This window comes from Balaenoptera borealis, assembly GCF_965194805.1.
Source record: "Balaenoptera borealis genome assembly, chromosome: 8".
In the NCBI taxonomy this organism is placed as follows: Eukaryota; Metazoa; Chordata; class Mammalia; order Artiodactyla; family Balaenopteridae; genus Balaenoptera; species Balaenoptera borealis.
In genome coordinates, this window is record NC_138865.1 from 21807683 (window position 1) to 21831535 (window position 23853).

General features: G+C 44.8%; 1 protein-coding gene across 2 annotated transcripts in view; it reads right to left on the reverse strand.

The window, feature by feature from the left end:
- Positions 1-23385, reverse strand: part of ROR2 (receptor tyrosine kinase like orphan receptor 2) — a 218115-nt gene extending 194730 nt beyond the window's left edge. Inside the window, exon 1 of one of the 2 annotated variants that reach the window (XR_014247686.1) lies at positions 23015-23385. Coding sequence is in view for 1 of the 2 variants with exons in the window: in XM_082402945.1 (XP_082259071.1) it covers positions 23015-23102 (88 nt within the window). In the remaining variant the exon portion in view is untranslated. The remainder of the gene's footprint in view (positions 1-23014) is intronic. The other variant, XM_082402945.1, reaches the window with a different exon arrangement.
- Positions 23386-23853: the final 468 nt, after the last annotated feature.

A 23853-nucleotide genomic window follows, 5' to 3' on the forward strand; every position in this document is an offset into this window, starting at 1 on the left:
GTTAGTGGCTACCTACTGGACAGAGCAGCTACAGAACAATGCACACCCCGGGCATCCCGAAATTACATTCCAGAAATGTCCAAGATAAGAGAATTTGCAGCTAGTGAATTTAGGTCTTGGGGAGGAAAACAGTTATGGAGACCACAGGCTGGGGAAAAGATCTGAACGCTTTCTTTCTAAAATTTACACTAAAAGCATCGAAGACGGCACATGGGAGGACCACAAACATTATATTCTTCCTAAGTAACCAATGTCATAATTTATTTCAAGCGGACAACAGTGACTTTAATACTTTAACCCTGACCTACGATTTTATCGAAGCACTTATAAGTTTGTGGCGCGTTAACAACAACATACATACAAAGGAGCACATTTTCTGGACGGTATGCCTATCCAACAGGTATACCCTTACGATTTGGGAGAGTCAGGCCCCTGTGGACACAGAGATGGAGGGACCCTAGGACTCTGTAGGTGGCAAAAGTGTCAGATGAACTGCCCTATGTGACTCCCACTGAGAGAGCTGAGGACAGCCTCAGGGTACATGGGTGCCTTCCTCTCCCCCGAATTTCGCAGGAGGGTCTGCTCTCACACATTCCCACTGCAGGCCACACTTTGATCCACTGTATGCTGACACCCTTAATTTTCCCCTGCAATACATCCTGGCCATACTGACTGATCATAATCCCCTCCAGCTCTCCCCACACCGCTGCCCTGCTGCCCACACGCACTGTGGACAAATGGCCCGGCATTCCATGCCCCCAGGGGCACCTTGGGGTGAGGGCTTTGCTCCTCTGTGGTAGGTGCTGACCACAAAGCCCCCTTTCCTTACTTCTTTGTCCCATCCCCAACACCAGGAATTCCGCAGTCAGGCTGGGGGACTGGCCGGTCCCTGCCGTGGAGGAGAAGGAGGAAAAGGCAGAAGGAAGCTGACGTCAGTTTTAATCCCTTGGTGCTGAGTGACACCTCAAGGCTAGTGGCCTCTGCCAGCCTGCCCCTGTCCCAGGCCCGCTACAGGAATCACAACTGGTGGTTCTCAAACTTTTGCACGCCTCAGAAGCCCCTGGAGGGCTTGTTAACACACAGACTTTTGAGCCCCAGCTCAGAGTTTTTGATTCGGGAGGTTCTGGGGCAGGTCCAAGAACTCACATTCCTAATGCATTCCCAGGTGCTGCTGGCGCTGCTGGACCAGGGACCAAACTGAGACAATCCCTACCATGGGGTTCCGGTTTTCTGGAAAAGGATACCCTTGTAGCACCTAAACGTCTGTTCATCTTGCAGAGTTAACTGACACAGCCCTCAGGAACGAACTGCCCCAAGATACAGCCTTCCACAAATGAGACCAAAGCCCCCCCACCAGGTGTGCTCCACCCTCACCCAGGGCAGGTGGGCTCACTGAGCCAGGTCTCCAGAGATGCCCTCGGCCTCTGGTCTGTGCGCACATGCATGCGCTTGCTTGCTTTTGGTGCTTGGCATAAATACCCACTTCTCGAACTTGTGACTCGTTTCTGCACAAGCCTCAATTCCCAATTCCCTCTCCATGATTATTCCCTGACCCCAAATGCTCACACATCACTAAGTTTCTTAGAAGTCAGCAAATCTACGGACAGGCCATCCACAGGAACTCAAACTTGGAATGACAGTGATCCTATACTAGGAGTGCCGGTCAGAGATGAAACCTTGCTCACTGAACCTATTCATTCCACAGAATTTGGGGGGCAGATCCTGAAGTGGACACCACTTTGGGTTCAACAGTGATGGATGCCTGGGCAGAAAAGCCACCCATAGGGCCTCAGAGAAAGGCTCCCCAGAAAAGCAGAGATTCTCATTAGAGTCACTGGAAACGCTGGTACCTGACGTGGATCTCACTACAGACAAATGAAGAGCTCCATCAGCTGAGTCCACCTCACGGGCAAGGCTGAAAATCACATAGAGGGAGTCGAGGAGAAAAAGGGTAGAGCTGCTGACTACACAAGCTGAGACACAATATACCCACGAGTGTTGTCCCAGAGAATACAGCAAACAAAAAAACATATTCAAAGGTATAACAGATGAAAAGGAACTGAAATAAAGGAAGACGATTAATTTGCACAATGGGTCCCAAGGAAAATGGAAACAGATCAGCCATTCTCGGGGCACAAACTGGTAAAATCACTCAATTTCAAGAATTCATAATATTTTCCTGGTAAATCTTTGCCCTTCTTTTTATTTTTTACCTTCTAGTAACTTGGATTTAGATAGCTATGTTACACAAAAGTCAAAGAAAACAAATCAAACAAAAGGGAGAGAAAAAGGAAATAGAAATAGAAGATATACCCAAAAAAGACAATAGATTTAAGGTCATATCTCAATAAATATGACTGAGGAATACTTATTATCTAGAAGAAAAAAGCAATCAGGATCAAAACCCAAATAAAGCTATCCATTATATCAATATTTAAAATATCTATCTAAAACCAAACAATGAGGAAGCAGAAACATCTTTAGAAACAAAGACTTACTAGACAAATGCCATAATTAAGAACAAAAAAATTACATAATATTAATGTACATGATTTAATTAGAAGCAAAAAGCAAAAGGGACACTTTTAAATTATTAAGGTTACAATCCTCAATGAGGAACTTTCATGATACATGTAGCAAATGACACAGTGTCTAAAACACAAAAACTGAAGTAAAATCAAGAGAGATGATAGACAGAAGTAATAGCATAGGATACTGAATTCACCTCTCTGCCTTAGGCAAATAAAGAAAAAAAAAAGTAAGTAAAGATAAAGAAAAATGAAATTACATAATCAATGAGGTTGCTGTAAACTGAGATAACATCTAAGTCCCCACTGTACATAACAAATAATAACCATATTTTAAGCCATTAAAAAACATCAAATTCCCCAACACCCAAATACAGTAGACCACACTCTCTATAAACAAAATGCAATGAAACTACAAAATGAGTCCCTAGAAGTATGAAACGTTCTTCTTAACTTTTGAATCACAGAGATAATAAAAACTGAGATTAAAGACTATCTGGAAAATAACAACTAAAACATTATGCAACATGTAACACAATCTAAAAGCTGTAGCCAAAGCTACACTCATAAGAAAATTCATACCCTTAAGAACTTGCCTTACTTATAATAACACTGTTCTAAGATTCATGTAGAAAACTAAGTGTGAATAGCCAGGAAAGTTCTGGGGGAAATGTGCAAAGGGACAGACTAATCCTACTAAATATTAAAATTTATAAAGTTATGGTAATTAATTAAAAGCAGGACAGACACTGAATGATCCGGAAATAACACCAAACAAACATGGAATTTATAATACCAAAAAAAAGGCTGCTTTTCCAATAACTGAAAAGGAGCAGATTATTCAATAAAGGAGTTCAGGGCAACTCATTTTCCTGAGGAGAGCAACTAAAGCTGGATCTAAATTCCATTTGAATGAAAGATTTAACCAAAAAAAAAGTCCTAAAACTCCCCCAAAAAAGGTTAATTTTTAAAAATAATCTTGGAATGGAAAAGAGATTCCAATGTCTGACTCAAAACTCAAGACACATAAAATAAAAGCTAGCTTAGTTTGACTCAATAAAACTTTCTGTATGGAAACAATCATAAGCAATGTCAAAGGATAACCTGAGAAAAAAAATTTTCATATGATCTGGAATAGAGCTAAATAGTCTTAGAAATCAGTGAAACAATTGAGACCAACTAGTAGAAACGTAGTAGAGAAAGCAAACATTTATTTCCAGAAAAAAAATAAATAAATGACTTATGAAAACATTCAGCCTCATGGACAATTTTTTAAATGTCAAAAGAAAGAATTAACATGCCATTTCTCTGTTGCAGACTTACTAAGATTAAAATGCCTGATAATTTCCAGAGTTGGTCAGGGCTGGGAAACACCAGAGAAGTTCACACACTTTTGCTGTCACATAAATTGCTGCCACCTTCTGGAAGCGTAACCTTGTAGAATCTATCAAAAATCTATATCAATACCTTGGACAAAAAAAAATTCACTTCTGGGAACTGACTCTACAGATACACAGTATAGAAGAACAAAAAATGTATGTACAGATGTTCCCTGCAGCACTGTTTTCTGTAATAGCTAAAAATCAGAAGTATCCATCCATAGGAGACCAGTGAAACTAATGATGTGTATCCAAATGACAGATATTAGCAAAGATGTAAAAAAAGGAGGTGCATGGTGTGCGCTAAGATACACAGATTTGTAAGAACTATTGTTATGTGAAAACAGCAAACCTCAGTTCAGTATGTATGGTATAATTTCATTGTATATAAAAACAAATCAAGGATGCTACGACAAGGATGAGCCTTGGAAACATTATGCTCAGTGAAAGAAGCCAGATACAAAGCCACAGCATGTATGATTCTATTTATATGAAATTTCCAGAATAGGCAAATCCAGAGAGACGGTAAGTAGATTAGTGGTTGCAAGAGACTGAGGGAGGGGAGTGAGGAGTCACTGCTAAAGTAGGGGGTGATGGAAGTGTTCTGGAACTAGATAGAGGTGATGATTGCACAATAAAGTGAATGTACGAAATGCCACTGAATTGTGCACTTCAAAATGGTTAATTTTATGTTATGTGCCTTTTACCACAACTTAAAAAAAAATTAACGAGAGATGCACCAACAAGCACATGAACCTAGGAAATGTCTGGAAAGAAGTACAAAGACTGTGGGCCGAGATCATCTGGGACCTTTGCGGGGGAGAGAGTGGCTGTGGTGGGGCAGGGGTGGGGTGAGAAGTGACAGGCGCTTTTCATTTTACACCTTCTCAGTTTTGTTTTTCAAGCCATAAGCAATTTGTTACTGGGTTTTTTGTTTTTGTTTTTCATGACTATTACTTAATCAAGGAATAAATGCTTTCCCCTGATTTAAAATGAAAATAGGGAATTCCCTGGAAGTCCAGTGGTTAGGACTCCACACTTCCTCTGCAGGGGGCCCGGGTTCCATCCCCAGCCAGGGAACTAAGATCCCCGCAAGCCGCGCGGCGTGGCGCAGCGTGGCCAAGTAAAAAATTGTTAATGTAAAAAATAATAATAAAATGAAAACAATCCAGAGGAAGCTACATGAAGTCCCTTTGAATCACACCCAAGTGCCAGGAGGGGCCTCTTATAAGTATTTGCCCACAGAAAAGAAAGAAAGTATATAGTACTGTTTTGTGGGAGTTTTCACATAGTGATTTTTTGAATAAATACCTTCAATTATAAATAGACAATGGGGCCGAAGCCAAAGTTCCCTCAATATCATGAGGACACCCCACGCCCCCCACACACCCAAAACTCAGGGCAGGCCCCATTCCACCCATGGGGAAAAAAGTAATTATAAAGAGCATTTTTAAAAACTTAATCCCAGGCAGATCTACTTATACCCATACTTGGCTTTCCCTCTTTCCCTTTGTTTTATTTTGAATCAGCTTGGCTTTTAGACCCCATAGAAATTTGTGGTTAGTCAACTAGAAGAAACGTGACTATCTTGGGGTTTTTTTCTTAATTATTATTTTTTTTAAAGAAAGAAAAAAAATGGGCTCAAAGTTTAGAGTAGCCAAAAAAAAAAAAAAAAGTAGGTGAACCTTATCTGAACTCTGAAAACACTTCACTAATTAGAGGTTAATTGTGCCTGGGCTCTGCCTTGCAAAACAAAGGATTTTCCTTCTTCCAAAATAAAATGAGAAAGACATAGTGAGGTTAGCAAATAGTGAAGGAAACCTAGTATGTACATGTCAAAATAGCTAGCTGAATCTTAACGATGAAACAATTATGTGCTTGACCATGACTGATACAATCAGAAGGTTATATCAGAATTACACATCTTGTTGCCATTCAAGAAAGCATCCTCTGGGCTCCTTCTTACAAAGCTGCCTTCCAGTGAGAAGGCCCAGCAGCCACTTGGTGCAGGCTGACACCCCTACGTGTGCGCATCACTAACTCTCCAGCTCCATGCATACCCCCTCTCCAACACCCAACGCTGCCTACACCAGGTGCCTCTCCGGGAAGCAGCTGGCCTCTTCCCCCTGCGCCCCTGCCTGGGGTCTCCAAAAAGCTACTGGGGAGCAGCCTGGGGGTCCCCCTTGGCAAAGCTTTCAGAGTCCAGGGCCAGCACAAAGTCAATGCTTTTTTCTGCCCACAGGATCTTCCTGCTGCCTCCAAGAGCTACCCTTGTGCTCTGGAACAGGACAAGGGTGAAGGAAGGAGCCTCTGATCCGAAGGACAGAGAAATACACTTCCAAGGGCTCCCTCCCTCACCAGCCCTCTGGACCCACTTGTTCTTTCCTCTCCATTTGGCGCTTCCAGGCCCTTCCCACGGGGCCAGCCTTCAAGGAGTCCGATCACCTCCTGCTTCAAAGGCTTCCAGGCCAGATAAATCACACATGCTGACAGCCACACCATCCCAGGGCCTGAGGATGTATGCTTTTGTTGAATTTTGTTTTCTCTGTTACCCAGGCTCCCCCAAGGGAAACAAAGGATGGGTGCCTGGCATCTCAGGGCCTCAACAAGGCCACCTCTCTCTGCTCTGACCTCCGGGAGGTCCCCATCAAAGCCTCTCCTGACAGCCAGGCAAGCAGCTGGAGGAAGGTGAAGGGGACCAGTGATGTCCACAGAGCAGGCCTGGACACAGGGCTGGTTACACAGAGGTGCTCCAGAGGCCACACAGGCCTGGCCGCAGCGCTGTCCAGAGCAGCAGCCCCAGACAACAAGCTTTCCAGGAAGTGGACTTGCCCTCTGATGCCAAGGGACTCGCCTGAGTCAGGCCATAGGCATAGAGAGGCACCCTGACCGCAGTCCATGCTGGGCCTGGTAACACTGACTCCTGACCACAATACTAACCAGTCATGGGGTCAAGCCAGTGAGCTACCACCCCAGGCACAATGGGCTCATTGATAGGAGTGTCCGTTAGCAGGGGAACATTTTTATCAAATAAATTCCAATGCAGATGCTCCGAAAAGAAAATCAATAGAAAGCAGTACTTGATTAGCACGCAGGTAAGTGCAGATGTGTATGTATGAGTCAGCTCAGCCTGCCTTAACAAAGCACCACAGGCTGGGGGGCTTAAACTACAGACACTCATCTTCCCACAGTTCTGGAGGCTGGAAGTCTAAGATCAAGGTGTGGGCAGGGCTGTTTCTCCTGAGGGCTCTCTCCTTGGCTTGCAGACAGCCACCTTCTGCCTGTGTCCTCACATGGTCTTCCCTCTGTGTATGTCGGGCTCTGTGTCCAAGTTTCCTCTTTTTATAAGGACACCAGTCATATTGGATTAGGGCCCACCCTAATGACCTCAGTTTAACTTGGTTACCTCTGTAAAGACCCTATCTCCAAATAAGGTCACATTCTGAAGTACTGGCGGTTAGGACTCCACTACATCTTTTGGGGGGAAACACTATTCAACCCGTAACAGTATAATATTCTCTTTATAATACAGTCATTAAGTGAAAGCAATGAACTTCATCTTACTAGCCATAAAAACGTGAAACTGTACATTTTGAAAGACAGCTCCAATCATATTTCCACCTCAACGTCCTTTTATATTTCCTGTGTTTTGCTTTAGTTTCAGAACATCAAGAAAATTCTGACTCTTGTGGGCATTTACACAAAGGAAAAGTATTTCAGCAGCGCTCGGAGCAAACTTAGGATTCTAGGCTTAAACAGAGACGGCTGCTCCCATCTGCACCAAAACAAGCAGACCTGAAGCTGCCCACTGACACACCACCACTGGGCTGGTATGAAGCAACCTTAGGGGGATTCTTCGTGACAGCTCTAAAAACGTTAAATATGTTCAGGATGGAATTTGGATCAAATACTTGTAAAGCCAAGAGAATCTGACAACCCAGAGAACTAACTGACATGAGTTTCCTGCATCCCCAAACTTCCATTTCTTTACCCGCTCATAGAACACCCCAAAGATGAAGATGCACCCCTGAAGAGCTTATGAATTACCTACGAACTTCCACAATCTCCTCAACAAATTGACTTGCCATGTTTTTCCTTCCCCTTCCCCTCTGGCCAGAGCTGGATGAGAACTTTTCACAAAGCAAAGAGAAAGATGATGGGAGGGAGGAAGTCATCGTGTAACAGGTTCCTGCTAATTTATCTAAATGTGTAGACATAAATGTCATCCCTCAGGAGCTAAAAGACAGGATCCAGTAAAGTAATCCCTAGCACAGGAGATATGATGGAATCAAAGATCCTGAAGATTCCTACGTCTTCCCATCTCCCCCAGGGTAACCACTGTTGTCAGTCTGACGTGTAGATTGGAGACCTCATTCTAGAGACCGTTATATCCACAGAAATGGGGGAGGGAGGTGGGATTTTTAGATCAATCCCATGCAGCACATATCCCTGTGCAACTTGATTTTCTCCTTATCCAGAATCTTGCTTTGAACTCTCCCTCTGTTGACATCCACAGATTTCCATCTTCATTTTAGCCACCGTACAATAATCCACAATTGAGACATGGTGCCAGTTCGATTATTTGGCTCCCATTAAAAGGCATGTCAATATTTCCAAATTTCGCTATTAGAAATGGTGGAGCTGTGAACAGGACGCCTCCCAGGCATGCACGTATTTTTTTTAGAGCAGGCCACAGAATGTGTGTATTTTAAATGTCACACCGCCCTCAAAGTGGTAACTTACACACCACTGTGCCACCCACCCTCCCCGCATCATTACTAACATGCTCCTTATTACCCACTTCTGACTTCAGGCAAAGCTCAGTCACAAGAACGTTGGGATAACTGCCTCATAATTTGCGTTTTCTTGAATCCTAAGGCCAAACTCTTAAGTTTTGGGCCGTTTGTATTTGTTTTTCTGCAAACTGCCTGCTGTACTCTGTGTCCCTCTTTTAACTGGAACATTTGCTTTCTTTATTTATGACTTCTTTATGTATTCTGGATACAGACCCCCTCATCTGTCCTATATTTGGTAAACACATTCTCTCCAAGCGACAGTCTGGATTTGCCAGTGGGGTGTCAAACCAGGAAGCACAAAACTTAGTCTTGTGTTATGTTGTTGAAAGGGGGGGCGGGGGACAGTACACACCTGAAAGCTAAAATGTCTTCCTCCCTCCCTTTCTACACCTTAAAGATCTGTGTGTTAATAAGCCCGGGCTCTGAGAAGGGTGTAGACTGGCCTGCTCCATGCCCTGGTCTCTGCAGGGCATTTTTCCTGGAGGCAGTCATAGGAGCTTCCCGCCAAAAAAGGGGTCCAGAATGAAGGGCTGGATTGAACACAGCTCATGGGTCCCTCCCTGTGTCCCACACACACACAGCACGAACTTCGCTCCTCCGAGGGGGGTACCCGGGCCTCTGCACCAGGACTCAGCTCTGTGCAGGTCCCTGCTGCATAGAGTGTAGGCTTGAGAATGCAGAGAAGCAGTGCCTACACCTGCTGACATTTAGAACCTCAGATCCAATAGGACTCCCCCCTCGTTGAAGGCCGTTCTGATGGTGAAAACCAAGGTTCATGGGCGCGCCTTACCTGGGTCCTGCTGTGAACAAACCAAGTATAAAAGGCCATTTTCCAGGAAGCCAGGAAAGCTGGGCAGCGCCTGGGTATCAAGTAACACTTGCCTGTGATAACAGTATAGAGATTATGTGGAAAACAGTTCATACCATTCATGCTGAAGTATTTACAAGTGAAAAATTAAAGCTGTCCGGGACACGTTAAGTGGGCCAGAAGAAATGAAATGAAATTGACAGAACGTGGTAATTGTTGAAGCTGGATGAAAAATATATAGAGGGTCCCTGTACTAGTCTAATTTTATGTATGTTTGAAGTTTTCTATAATAAAAGGCTAAGGAAAAACATGTTAGAAATTCTGGCGATTGAAAAAAAGAGAAAAAAAAAACCAAACAAACAAAAAAAAGTTCTGGCGATCCAGAAACTGGACTAAGACTTGGTGATTTTCATTCTTTGATGAAACTCTGTCTGGCCTGAAAGGCACACGGAGCCTGCCCTGCCCCATCCCTGGGTGAGGTGTGACACCATTTCCCATAAAATTATAACTATTTGAGCCTTTCTCTTAAGAGAATATGCTGAACTCTATTGTTGATTCCACTGGTTACAGTCATACATTTGTGTCAATGAACATGATTTTAGTCCTTTATTTTGAAATAATTTCAAATTTACCTAAAAGTTGGAAGATTCATGCATTAAACTCCCCCATACTCGTTACCCAGATTCACTAATTTTTCACATTTCACCCACATACTTCACCTTTCTGTCTCCATAGTCACACGGTTTTTTTATTCTGAACTATCTGAGAGTAGGTTGCAGACATCATGCTTTTTACCCCTTAATGCTGAGTACATACTTCCTAAGACCAAAGATGTCCTCTTACAGAATCTCCGTACAATTGACAAACTCAGGGAAGTGAACTTTGACCACACTTTTAAATACTTTACCTCCATATTCCAATTTCATCAGAGGTTCCAATGATGTGCACGGCAGTTTTCACTCTAACCCAGTCCTGTCCAGAATCACACTCTGCATTTACTTGTCTCCTCCTGTCGTCTCCTTTAAGCTGGACCCGTTTCTTGGCTGTTTTTTTTCCTTCACGACACTGAGGTTTTCTACTACAGGCCAGTTGTTTAATAAAATGCCCCTCCATTTGGGCTTGCTGGTTTTTGTCACCATGAGACTCAGGTTCTGCATCCCCAGCTGGAATGCAGGCTAATCAATGCCCTTGTTGGAAGGACTATGTCCACCTGCCCACAGTGGTGATGTGAGCCTTGGTCACCCAGTTAGGTGATGTCTGCTTTCTCCAGTCTGTAGCTGCTAGTTGCCCCCTTGCAAATAAAGGCTCTGTGGGGAAATACTCTGAGCCATGGACACTCCCTGCTCCCCATCAAACATGGCCCCATTTAATTGCATTCAACATTCATCACCCAAATCAATTTGCACAATTATTGTTGCAAATCATAACTTTTTAAAGTCACCTCAATTTTATTAGCTGGCATTTTACTGTTAGGAAGTGTCCTCTGTTCCCTCTCTATTCTGTTCATTTATGTAATGTAGTGGGTTAAATAGTGTCCCCCAAAATTCATATCCATCCAAAACTTCAAATGTGACCTTATTTGAAAATAGTTTTTGCAGAAGTAATGAGTTGAGGATCTCAAGATGAAATCATCCTGGATTTAAAGTGGGCCTAAATCCAATAACTGCCATCCCTTATAAGAAGAGGAATGGACACAGAGAGACATCTAGGAAAGAAGGGCATGTGAAGATGGAGTAGAGATTGGAGTGATGCTGCCACAAGCCAAGGGACAATGGGAGCCACCAGGAACTGAAAGAGGCAAAAAAGGATTCTCCCTCAGGGCCTTCGGAGGGAGCATGGACTGCTGACACCTTGATTTTGGACTTGCAGGCTCCAAAACTGTGAGAAAATCAATTTTTCTTGTTTTAAGTCACCCAGTTTGTGGTACTTTATTACAGCAGCCCTAGGAAAATAATGCATGTATTTAACTATATAGTTGTCCCTCAGTATCTGTGCGGAATTGTTCCAGGACCACCCCACTACCCCCAACCCCCTGCGGATACCAAAATCCGAGGATGCTCAAGTCCCTTATATAAAATGGCAGTAGGGGCTTCCCTGGTGGCGCAGTGGTTGAGAGTCTGCCTGCCAATGCAGGGGACGCGGGTTCGAGCCCTGGTCTGGGAGGATCTCACATGCCGCGGAGTAACTAGGCTTCCGTGAGCCACAACTACTGAGCCTGCGCGTCTGGAGCCTGTGCTCCGCAGCAAGAGAGGCCGCGATAGTGAGAGGCCCGCGCACCGCGATTAAGAGTGGCCCCCGCTTGCCGCAACTAGAGAAAGCCCTCGCACAGAAACGAAGACCCAACACAGCCAAAAATAAATAAATAAATAAATTTTTTAAAAATAAATAAAATAAAATGGCAGTAGAATTTGCATATTACCTACACACACATCCTCCCGTATACTTTACATCATTTCTAGATGACTTATAACACCTGATACAATGCAAATGTTATGTAAAAGGCTGTAAATAGAATGTAAATGTTATGTAAATAGTTGCCAGCGTGCAGAAAATGCAGGTTCTGCTTTTTGGAACATTCTGGAATTTTTAAAATATTTTTGATCCATGGTTGGTTGAATCCGAGGATGCAGAATCCACAGATACAGAGGGGCAATTGTACTTATTTACTTATCGATGTTGAATCATAGATTCCTATTTTGTTCCACGTATAATCCATGCTTGTCCTTATTTATTTGACACTTAACCTGTCGGAGATTTGACCACTGGAACGCCTCCAAACTGGCAACTGTACATTTGATATGTTCCCATTGTTTCTGTTCACTTTCTATCACAAGATTACGCTCCTGGCTCATCTTATATTTTTCCCTATCCTGGCCCCATAATCAGTCATTTCTCCAAGGTATCCTAGTTCCTATAATGTGTAACAGTATTTAGAAACCAAGATCTGGGCACTAATAGGGCTCATTCCTAATGAGGTGCTAGAAATAACTGTTATGTATAGAAAAAAATCTATTTTATGAACTATGAATTTATAATCCTAACATACATTATTTTACACATATATGTAAATGTGTGTGTATTCACACAAAACAGTCTCACAATTGTTACACCCCTACTGCTATGAAAAACAAACCCCTAAAAGTGCAAGATTTGTTTTCAGGTTTTGTTTTGCTTTGTTTTCCATCTAGACTGAGGATGTATAGTCAAAGTACTGGGTCCACATTCACTTGAACTATTGGGTTGGCCAAAAGGTTCATTCGGTTTTTTCTGTAAGACAGCTCTAGTAGCACTTAGTTGTCTTTAACTTCATGGGAAACTCTTTCATTAGACTGTATGTGACAGCTGTCATATCAGTGCGCATTTAAAAAAAGACTTATCAAAATTGGTGAATTTTTGTATAGCCTTTTTAATACTGAAGATGGAAGAAAAAAAGCAACATTTTCAGCCTATTATGCTTTATTATTTCTTTTATTATTTATTTATTTATTTATTTATTTGGCTGCATCGGGTCTTTGTTGCGGCAGGCGGGATCTTCGTTTCAGCACGTGGGATCTTCGTTGAAGCGTACGGGCTTCTCTCTAGTTGTGGTGTGCGGGTTTTCTCTTCTCTAGTTGTGGCACAGGCTCCAGAGCCCACAGGCTCTGTAGTCTGTGGCACGCGGGCTCTCTAGTTGATGTGCGCGAGCTCAGTAGTTGTGGCGCGCAGGCTTAGTTGCCCCGCAGCATGCGGGATCTTAGTTCCCCGACCAGGGATAGAACCCGCATCCCCTGCATTGAAAGGTGGATTCTTTACCACTGGACCACCAGGGAAGTTCCTGCTTTATTATTTCAAGAAAGGTACAAATGCAACTGAAATGCAAAAAAAGATTTGTGTAGTGTATGGAGAAGGTGCTGTGACTGATCGAATGTGTCAAAAGTGGTTTGCGAAGTTTCGTGATGGAGATTTCTCACTGGACAATGCTCCACGGTCAAGTAGACCAGTTGAAGTTGATGGTGACCAAATCGAGACATAAATTGAGAACAATCAATGTTATACCACGCGGGAAATAGCCAACATAGTCAAAATATCCAAATTCAGCGTTGAAAATCATTTGCACCAGCTTGGTTATGTGAATCACTTTGATGTTTGTGTTCCACATAAGTTAAGTGAAAAAAACCTTCTTGACCGTATTTCCCATGCGATTCTCTACTTAAACGTAATGAAAATGTTCTGTTTTTGAAACAAATCGTGACAGGCGATGAAAAGTGGATACTGTACAACAACATGGAACAGAAGAGATCGTGAGGCAAGAGAAATGAACCACCACCAACCACACCAAAGGCCGGTCTTCATCCAAAGAAGGTGATGTTGTGTTTCTGGTGGGATTGGAAGGGAGTCCTCTATTATGAGCTCCTTCCGGAAAACCAAACGATTAATTCCAACAAGTACTGCTACCCATTAGACCAACTGAAAGTGACACTCCACGAAAAGCATCCAGAATTAGTCAACAAAAAACAAATTTTCCATCAGGATAATGTAGGACCCCATGTTTCTTTGATGACCAGGCAAAAACTGTTACAGCTTGGCTGGAAGTTCTGATTCATCTGCTGTATTCATCAGACATTGCACCTTTAGATTTCCATTTATTTCAGTCTTTACAAAATTCTCTTAATGGAAAAAATTTCAATTCCCTGGAAGGCTATAAAAGGTACCTGGAACAGTTCTTTGCTCAAAAAGATAAAAAGTTTTGGGAAGATGGAATTATGAAGTTGCCTGGAAAATGGCAGAAAGTAGTGGAACAAAAGGGTGAATATGCTGTTCGATAAAGTTCTTGGTGAAAATGAAAAATGTGTCTTTTTTATTTTTACTTAAAAAACCGAAGGCACTTCTCGGCCCACCCAATAGGTTTCTTTTATAGTTGGACTTACTTGTTTGTATTCAATTTTAGTTTCCTGCCATTTTCAGTGATTTAACTTTATTTTTTGAACATGTAGAACATTAACATGTTCATACAAAAATATGTCAGAATGAACTAAGAATAGAAGGAAACTATCTTAACATAGTAAAGGCCATAAATGATAAGCCTACAGCTAACTTCATACTCAATGGTGAAAAACTGGAAGCTTTTTCTCTAAGATCAGGAACAAGACAAGGATGTCTGCTTTCACCACTTCTATTAAATATAATATTGGAAGTTCTAGATAGAACAATTAGACAAAAATTTAAAAAGAAATAAAGGCATCCAAAATTGGAAAGAAAGAAGTAAAATTATCTCTATTCACAGATGGCATGACCCTACATACAGATACACAAAAATTCTATTTGAGCTACCAAACAAATTAAACTAATTTGCAGGATACAAAGTCAACAGGCAAAAATCAGCTGCACTATTATACACTAACAAAAATCAATCCAAAAATGAAATGAAGAAAGCATTTCCATTCACAAAAGCATCAAAAAGAATAAAATACTAAGAATACATTCAATCAAGTGGATAAAAGACTTGTACACTGAAAACTACAAAACGTTGTTGAGAGAAATTAAAGAACATCTAAATAAAAGGAAAGACAGCCTGTGTTTGTGGACTGTAAGACTTGTTAAGATGTCCATACTATCCAAAGCAATGTACAGATTCAGTGCAATCTTTATCAAAATCCCAGTGACGCTTTTTGTAGAAATAGAAAATCCATCCTAAAATTCATATGGAATTTCAAGGGATCCCAAATAGCCAAAACAATCTAGAAAAAGAAAATGAGGTTGGAACACTCATACTTCCTGATCTCAAAACATACTACAAAGCTGCAATAATCAAAACACTGGCTTAAGGGTAGACACATAGACCAATGGAATAGACAGCCCAGAAATAAACTCTACATATGTAGCAAATGACAAGGATGCCAAGACCATTCAATGAATAAAGAACAAACTTTTCAACAAAGGGTGCTGGGAAAACTGTATATCTACATTTGAAATAATGAAGCTGAACCCTTACCTTACACCATCTATAAAAATTAACTCCAAATGGATCAAGGACCTAAAAAAAGCTAAAACTAAAAACTTTCAGAAAAAAGCATAGTGGAAAAGCTTCATGACATTGGCCTTAGCAATGATTTCTTGGATATGACACCAAAACCACAGGTAAAACCAAAAAAAAAAAAAAAAACAACAACATAAATTGATTCATTAAAATTAAAAACTTTTGTGCGTCAAAAGACATTATCAACAGAGTGGAAAAGCAACCCACAGAATGGAAGAAAATATGTGTAAATCATATATCTGATAAGGAGTTAATATCTAGAACACATAGAACTCCTACAACTCAACCAAGACAACCCAAACAATATGATTAAAAAATGAGCAAAGGATTTGAACAGACATATCCAAAGAAGATATACAAATGGCCATGAAATATATACAAATGACATGAAAAAATGCTCAACGTCACTAATCATTAGAAAAATGCAAATCCAAACCACAATGAGATTAAAACCACTTCACACTCATTATGATGACTGTTATCAATAAAACAGAAAATAACAAATGTTGACAGTATGGCGGTTACTCAAAAAATTAAACATAGAACGACCATATGATCCAGCAATCCCACTTCTGGGTGTACATCCAAAAGAACTGAAAGCAAGGACTTGAACAGATATCTGTATACCCATGTTCATAACAGCACTATTCACAAGAGCCAAAAGGAGGAAACAACCCAAATGTCCACCAACGACAGAAAAAACGGAAAAACAAAATGTGGTCTATGCATGGTATGTATGAGCGCGTGTGTGTATAATGGAGTATTATTCAGCCTTAAAAAAAGTACTAACACATGTTACAATATGGATGAACCTTGAAAAGACTATGTTAAGTGAAAGAAGACACTTACAAAAGGACAAATAATATAATTCCATTTATTTGAGATACCTATAGTAGTCAAATTCATAGAGATGGAAAGTAGAATGGTAACTGCCAGGGCTGGAAGGGGGAATGGGGAGTTGTTGTTTAATCGGGGGTGGAGTTTCAGTCTGGGGGATGAAAACAGTTCTGGAGATGGATGGTAGCAACGGTGGCACAACAGTGTGAAGATACTTAATGCTAGTGAACTGTACACTTAAAAATGGCTTAAAAGGTCTATTTTATGCATATTTTACCTTAATTAAGAAAAGATCTGAGGTGTCACTTTACGGTTTCTCCTTTCCGTGTTTCTTTTTGCAAAATAAGCAGATGCACACCCACCTAGTCCCTCCACTCCTGTCCTCCCTCCACGTCTCACGTTCACTTAAGACAGAGCTCCCCCTCGTCACCACTCTTCCTGTAGACTTTAAGCTCCTCTAGAAACGTATCCAATGTTATACAAAGACTATGGCGACCTGGGAGTTATTTCACTGTTGGGAGGAAAATTCCCAATTTCCAAGTGTTATTTCCAAATGTTCTATAAGAGTTGAAAACATAAAATAACATCCTACAATAGGACAGCAAGGTGGACACTGAAATGAATATGACCCAGAGGTTGTGTCTAAAAGCATTCTCAGCCTGTGACCCCTCACTCCCTTCCTACACCCTTCTTACCATTCATTTGTGGGCTGCTCCCTATTTTAGATGGAACTCTTATGTCCTCACTCAATTCCTCATCATCCCACAAATCCTACTCATTCCCCTTCCCAATGCCCATTGTCTTCCAGGAGCCAAAATGTTGTGTGCATCCCTGCTCCAGACCCCTAAGGAATGACTGGACTTTCCCTTCTGCATCAGTTTTCTCCCAGGATGCTCCTCCCAGGAATTCCCCCCAACAAATCCAAGACCAAGGCCCTTGATTCTTCATGCACCTCCTTTCTTGGGTGCAACCACTACCCTCTTAGCTTTCCCACCCCCACCCCCGGGTGCTGCCAAATTATCCTCCGAAAACGTGGCTGCAGCTCGCCATGCCTTGCCCTGCTTATCTCATCACATCCTGCATTTGCCTGGGAGCTCAGATCCTCAGACTCTTGACTCCACACGATTTCCCCTTCTCTGAGGCTACTCTTGGTTCCTACTGCCTCTTCCCACATCTGCCCTCCTCTCTCAGCCCTTTCCGGTCTGCAAACACATTCCACAGACACATTCCACCGCATCCCACGTGGCGGTTACCAGAGGTAAAGGAGAAGATCTTGCGAGGGTTGGCCGCTAACAGGCATTATCACAGATCTGCTTGCTCCAGGAAGTCTTTGGCAAATCACAGCTGATGCACATAAGACTCAGTTCAGACTGGACTGTGAATTCGTCCATAAGTACGTCCTCAAATGTCATCTCCCCACTCCCTCTTCCTCCCCTACTGTGATTTCGTTCCCCACGTGGGAAACTGCTTTTGCATGCCCCCAGTGTGCCGGGCCCGGGGCAGGTTTCCTTTGCCTTTCTTGTGCTGGGATTCTTTTGAATCTGCACTTTAAACCTTCTTCCCGTGACATTTGTTTCCTTTCACCACTTGAAGACCTCCCATTACGTCAGACAGCCTAATTTGAGGAAAACAGTCATCACTATCACCATTTCATGTGCTTTGTTAATGGCACTGAAGCCACGGTGTGCCCTCTCCCAAACACACGCGAACACATACGTGAGTGTGCACACACGTGTTCACATAATCTCGTTTAGCCCCTCACATGCGAATTCTTTAAAGCTAACATTTCCCTCATATCAGCACTGTACAGTATGCAAGCATATACGCTAAGGTTTTGTTGCCTCGGTCATCATCACACCTCTGCTAAGCCCCTCTTGGGGCACGGCCCTCTAGTTCCACAGATTAGAGTCAATCCATTTCATTTTTGCCTTCAAATCTCCCACAGTCAACAAACAGAACTCTAAGCAAACAAGGTGAAGCTCCTCCTTGGCTCTGGACTCCACAAGACTGTTCCTGAAGCAACAGTGGCCAACACACAGACCCTGGACAAACAGGAGAGTGGCCCACAGAGCTTCCTGCAATGCTGGAAACGTCCTCTGCGTACCTGGGCCATCTGAGCCACCGCCACACGCCGCCACTGAAATGCATCTGGTGGGGTGGAGGAACTGAATCTTTCAGTTCAGTCCAGTTTAATTAATTTTAACCTAAATAGCTACATGTGCCTAGCGGCTACTATACTCCACAGCACAAGTCTACAACGAGGATTTCTGTCATTGAAGTGCATGCTGGGTTAACTAGCCCTCCAGGAGGGCACTGGGGTGTGGAAACTATTAGGCTGGGAGCTTTTGGGACTTGGGGAAAACCCTCCCCCACTCCAGGGGGATTTGAAGAAGCAGCCACATTCTCCCCAGATAACATCTCAAAAGTGACAGAGTGCTTACTGAAGCTCATTCCAGTGACAATTAAAGACACACACAACCACATCCCACTGGAACTTAAGACTTTCTAGAGGACAAGCCACTTAGTCTAATTAGGCTAAATTTTTCTGTAATTATCTCCTTCCCTTTGGCTTTTGATTTTTTTGGTTCTTTCAGAGATAGAACTTGAAAAACAAAAAACAAAAAAACCAGAAATCCCCAAAATAATACAAACCACACCAACACAATTCCTTATTTTTGAAAAGCCTTCCTAATGTTCAACAATTCCTTGGTCACTCTGCTAATATGATTTTAAACAGATCACACCCCAGACGTATTTCAGACAGCAGCACATGCAAGCAGAGCTATCCCACCCTCATTTCCAACTCGGCAAGCTCCTCAGCAAAACCGAATCAATACATACCAGAAAAAGGAGGCTGGTACAAACCCCAGCCAGTTGCAGCCATAATTAGTGGGCCAGAGCTACTCTTGTTGCTTAGATTTTTACTTCAAAACTCAAGAAGCCCGCACTACCCACCGAACTCCTCGTGTGTCTGTTACAGTGATGCAGTGCAACAATACAAAACCAAAGAACCCAGAGTCACTGAGAAGCCATGTTTTCAAAACCAGTCCTTTCAGCCCAACTGTCCTTTCACGAAGTTACTATTGGCCATGTGAAATTCACACTTAACCAGCAACGCTTCCTCTGCAAAGCAAGTCCCCCTGGTTACTTTGCTTTGACACCTTCCACGCACGGTACTCATGGAGTCCAGCTGGCAGTCACCACAGGTCCCCAAAGAAGGAAATATCTTAATGACAACTTTCTTCACCATGAACAGAGATATGTCACGGCCCATAAGGAGCTCCCCGTAGGGCACAGCAGGGTGAACCCAAAGCTCCGCAGCCCAGCCCTTCCCCAGGTGGTAAGCACAGGATGCTGCCGGATCCCCTCCAGGTTCCCAGGGAATGGACGCGATAAACACCAAAAGGCCCCTGACATCAACGAGCATTTTAGAAGATGGTTTTAAACCTTGGGGTCAGATAACAGTAGCCCACTTTCTTTTCCCTGACAACTTGGAATTGTATAATGACAGCTCTCCCTGGGAAAAGAGTTACAGAGTACACAGATTTCCTATACTTTTTAATCAGAGAAGTCAGAGTTCTGCAGATTAGGGAGGCCAAGGCTTTCACACCCAGTTCCCATTTCAATGATAATGATAACTTTCCACATCCTGGCCTCCCGTGGAATGCATTTTAAAGGAGCGCCACTTCTCCAGCTGAAACCTTGCTTTAGAAATCCCCCTTTAGGAGATTAATCTTCCCTACCTGTCAGACGGGCTGTTCCCCTACTCCTGCATTTCTATCCCATTGATCTCAGAAAAAGATTCCAAAGGATAGGCATTAAACCCAAACTCTGCCAGGCTTAAATGTCTCAGAGGTTAAACCGAGGCTAAAGAGACAAAACGTTCTCGGGGAACAAGTAATTCACTACAAATCACACCATAACAGAGACTGACATACAAACAATAATTACGGCGGTATTTTGACCAAACAATACAAAAACGGTTTAGCAATAAAAATAGAAATGTTATTTCACATTGCCTCGTAAATTTGCAGATCACTCTCACCAAAAACTACTCCTGGTAAACGCACCTTTTTAAACCCATGTTGCTTTTCTGCTTGCAAAATATTAAGCAGATTTCTTGTTAAGTTTTCTAACTGTGACTTGCTTTACTAATCAAGAGTTCAGCCTCACTGACTAGAGCCCCTCGGTCACCTATCGCCATTTTTATAAACAGTTTAGTATAGCAGGTCACACGGAATGTCACATAGGGTCAGTGGTGGTCATTGTCTCCAGATGGCATTTTTATCAAGTAGATGTGAGGGTTAAACTTGCTCTCACTGTTAAACATTGAAAATTTTCAAATGTGTGATTCTTCTTTGCTTGGTACACAGCCATAATAAGAAAAACATGTTTCCTTACTATATAGTATATAAAAACTTTTCTTTTTCCATAAAGTCTTCTTATTCAAGATGTTTTCGTTTACTTACTTCCAAATGGATCACTATCATTATTTATTACCACCATCACTCCAGGGATCTGGGCCAGAAGTAAACACTGCACTGTCAAAATTGGGGTGGGGGGACCCCAAAACTCCCAGCCTAACCTACCCAGGTGGGCCACCGGTCCCAAATCAGGTATTTATCTCGTTAAGGAACAGAGTCTTCTATAAAAATGTAGAACTTAAAAATCCTTTTAGAATAACTTTTCCATGTTTTTACATAGTAACTTATGTTTTGTATATAAAATACACTCAAATTACAGGGATTCTTCTTTACAGCTGAAAATATGCCAAACACTCGAATCTCCTGTAATCATAAAATTGTATTCATAGTTTTGAATATGATCATATTCTTTGAATTTCCAGCTAGCTTAGCATTCCAGAAGGAAGAGAATTATAAACAGCTTCCCTGCTCCCTCCCCTATAGAGATTACTATTATTTTACTGGAAAAAGAAAATTACCTCCACACAGGGTTCAAAAATTAATGAAAATGATATTGGATGGCTTTGTTCCTCAGAGATTTCTTAAACTCCACTGTAAACGACGGCAATGTTTCAACTACTCTGCGCTTTTAAAATGCGAGCAGCCTTTCCAGTCTTGTTACAACCTTTATTTAAGCAACAAACCTATCACCTTTTCTCACATCACCCACCTCCAACTCTTCCCTGACAAATGCAACTTAAACCGCCGCCGGGCATAAGTTTGCGAGGTACGGTTTTGCAGGGCAATTAATCCCCACGAGGCCACCACGCAAACGCTGTGCAACAGCACGTCGAGTCGCCGGGATAAGCCCCCTCTTCCCCCTCCCACAGCGCAGCAAATGCATCCCCTGACTCGAAAGGGGAGAGGGATTCTAGCGGGGTGAGGGGTGCAGAAATCCACAGGGATGTTGTTAAAACCCCAAAGACTGACTTAGAAGGTCTGGTTTACCTACCATTGCACATTGCACCCTGAGCGGCTTATGCTTTAAGGAACAGCGACATAAATGCAAACCCCTTTCCCAAATCAAGTAACCAGGGATGTGTGACGTAATCGGCTCTTGCTTAAACCCAAACGCCCCCCAGGAAAGGCTGCCCAACATTCCTATATCGGAGGACTGGTCCCTGGAGCGCGCAGCTGGCAGCAGGATACGAGAAGAGCTGAGCCCCCTTCTCGCGCCTGTTGCCTTATTCTCACCTTCCTGCAGAAATGGAGCGGGGGCGGGGGGGGGGGAAGCAATGCGTGGAGTGGAGACACTGAGACCCACTCACGTGTAAGGGGCGGCTCACGGATTTCTGGGACGTGAGGCGAACCCCCTCAGCCTCCAAACCTGGAGGCCCCGCCGCGGCAGGGTGCGGGAATCTGGCGAGGGGTGCAGGCCAGGGGTGCCCCGGGGTTCGGGACGGCTTGGCCCCCCTAGGGCGGTCCCCCCAGGTTCTCCCTGAACCTGGCGGCAGCTCTTGCGCGCCCCGCGGTCCACGCCGCCCAAGATCGCGCGACCCTCGAGGAAAACGCCACCCGGGAGCCGGGCCCGCCCCTCCAGCCTGCCCGAAGGAGGCCAGGTCCCCAGCAGCCGAAAGGCCGCCCGGGGACCCCAGGCACAGGAAATGCCGCTTCGGCCACCTCCCGGCGGTGGGGGAGGGGGTGAGGGGCCAACAAAAGGGAAGCCAAATCCCCTTTCAACCAAGCGGCGGGGATAGGGAGCCCCCTTCCCCGAGCCTCGTCCCACCGCGGCGCCCGCCCTGGGGAGATCTCGGCTCAGAGGGGGGCGCCGCGGGCCAGGAGCCCTGGAAGGGAACCTCGGGGAGCAGGGCCGAGTCAAGGTCCTGGGAACCTCGGACACGTCTGCGGACCCGGGGCCCGGCCGCATTCACACTCACGACCCTCAGAAACCCCCGGCTAGGGGCTCCCCGCGGGCGCCGGCGCCGCCCGCCCCGGCCTCTGGAAACACTTAGTCGTCCCCAGAGCGCGCCTTATTGAAAGCAGCCCCGCGCGGCGGGGCGCGGGCAGGGGAGCGGGGCCGAGGCGGGTGCGGAGGGGCCCAGTCAGGCGCCCCTCTCTCGGGAGCAGCGGCGCCGGCGCGGCGGCCCGGGCAGAATCACGAAGGAAGGGAAACACGCACGAGACGAAAGCCCCGTGCCCGCGCACGGAGGAGGTGCGCCCAGGCAGGCGCGGACCGGCTGGTCCTACCTGAGGTCCCGGACACGCAGAGCAGGAGAGCGGCGGCCGCCCAGACGGCTGGGACGCACAGCAACGGCAGCGCCAAGCCCCGGGCCATGCCGCGGGCCGTGGGGGCCGGGGCGCTGGGACCGGCGCGGCGCGGGGTCCGGGCGCCACCACCCCTGTCGGCCGCGCGTCCGCTGCCCTTTCTCCCGGGCACTTTGCGAGTTGGTCCCTTTCGAGGAACTCGTGGTCCTCCTCCTCTCCCGACCGGGATGCGCCTCTCGGCTCCGGCCGCCTGGACAAGCGCGGGGGGCGGGAGTGGGCGAGCAGGGAGGCAGGGTCCCAGGCTCGCCCGCCCCGATGGGCAGAGCGAGGCCGGCGCCGGCGCCCCCTGCCGGAGGGACACGCCTGCGGCGGGCGGGGCGCGCGGGCAGCTGGGGGCCTGGACCGGGGGCCGCAGCTCAGTCCCCGGACGTGCCTCACGCTCCCGCCCTCGGGCCTGCTCCTCGGGACGCTTGGCCGCAAAGTTGGAGCCTTGGGGGCGTACAGCCAGACCTCAGGGGGGGCTCCCCTCGCCGCAGAGACGCCCGGGGCAGTTGGCACCCATCTTTAGGGGGCGGGACCCCCGGGGGCCTGGTCATAAATCTGTAACTCAGGACGACACTGCGCCCCGCCAGCCGACACCGGGGCAAACCAAAGAGCCACCCGGTCCCAGAAACTGGCGGCGCGGGAGGAAGAGAAGCAGAACGTTCAAGGAAAGAAACAGGCCGCGTTCCCGCCGGCGACTCCCGGCCCCTCCTCGCCACGCTGCGCCCGGTGGGGACAACTTCGTCCCTCCAAAATGCTCAGAAACTGCTAAGAGTGGA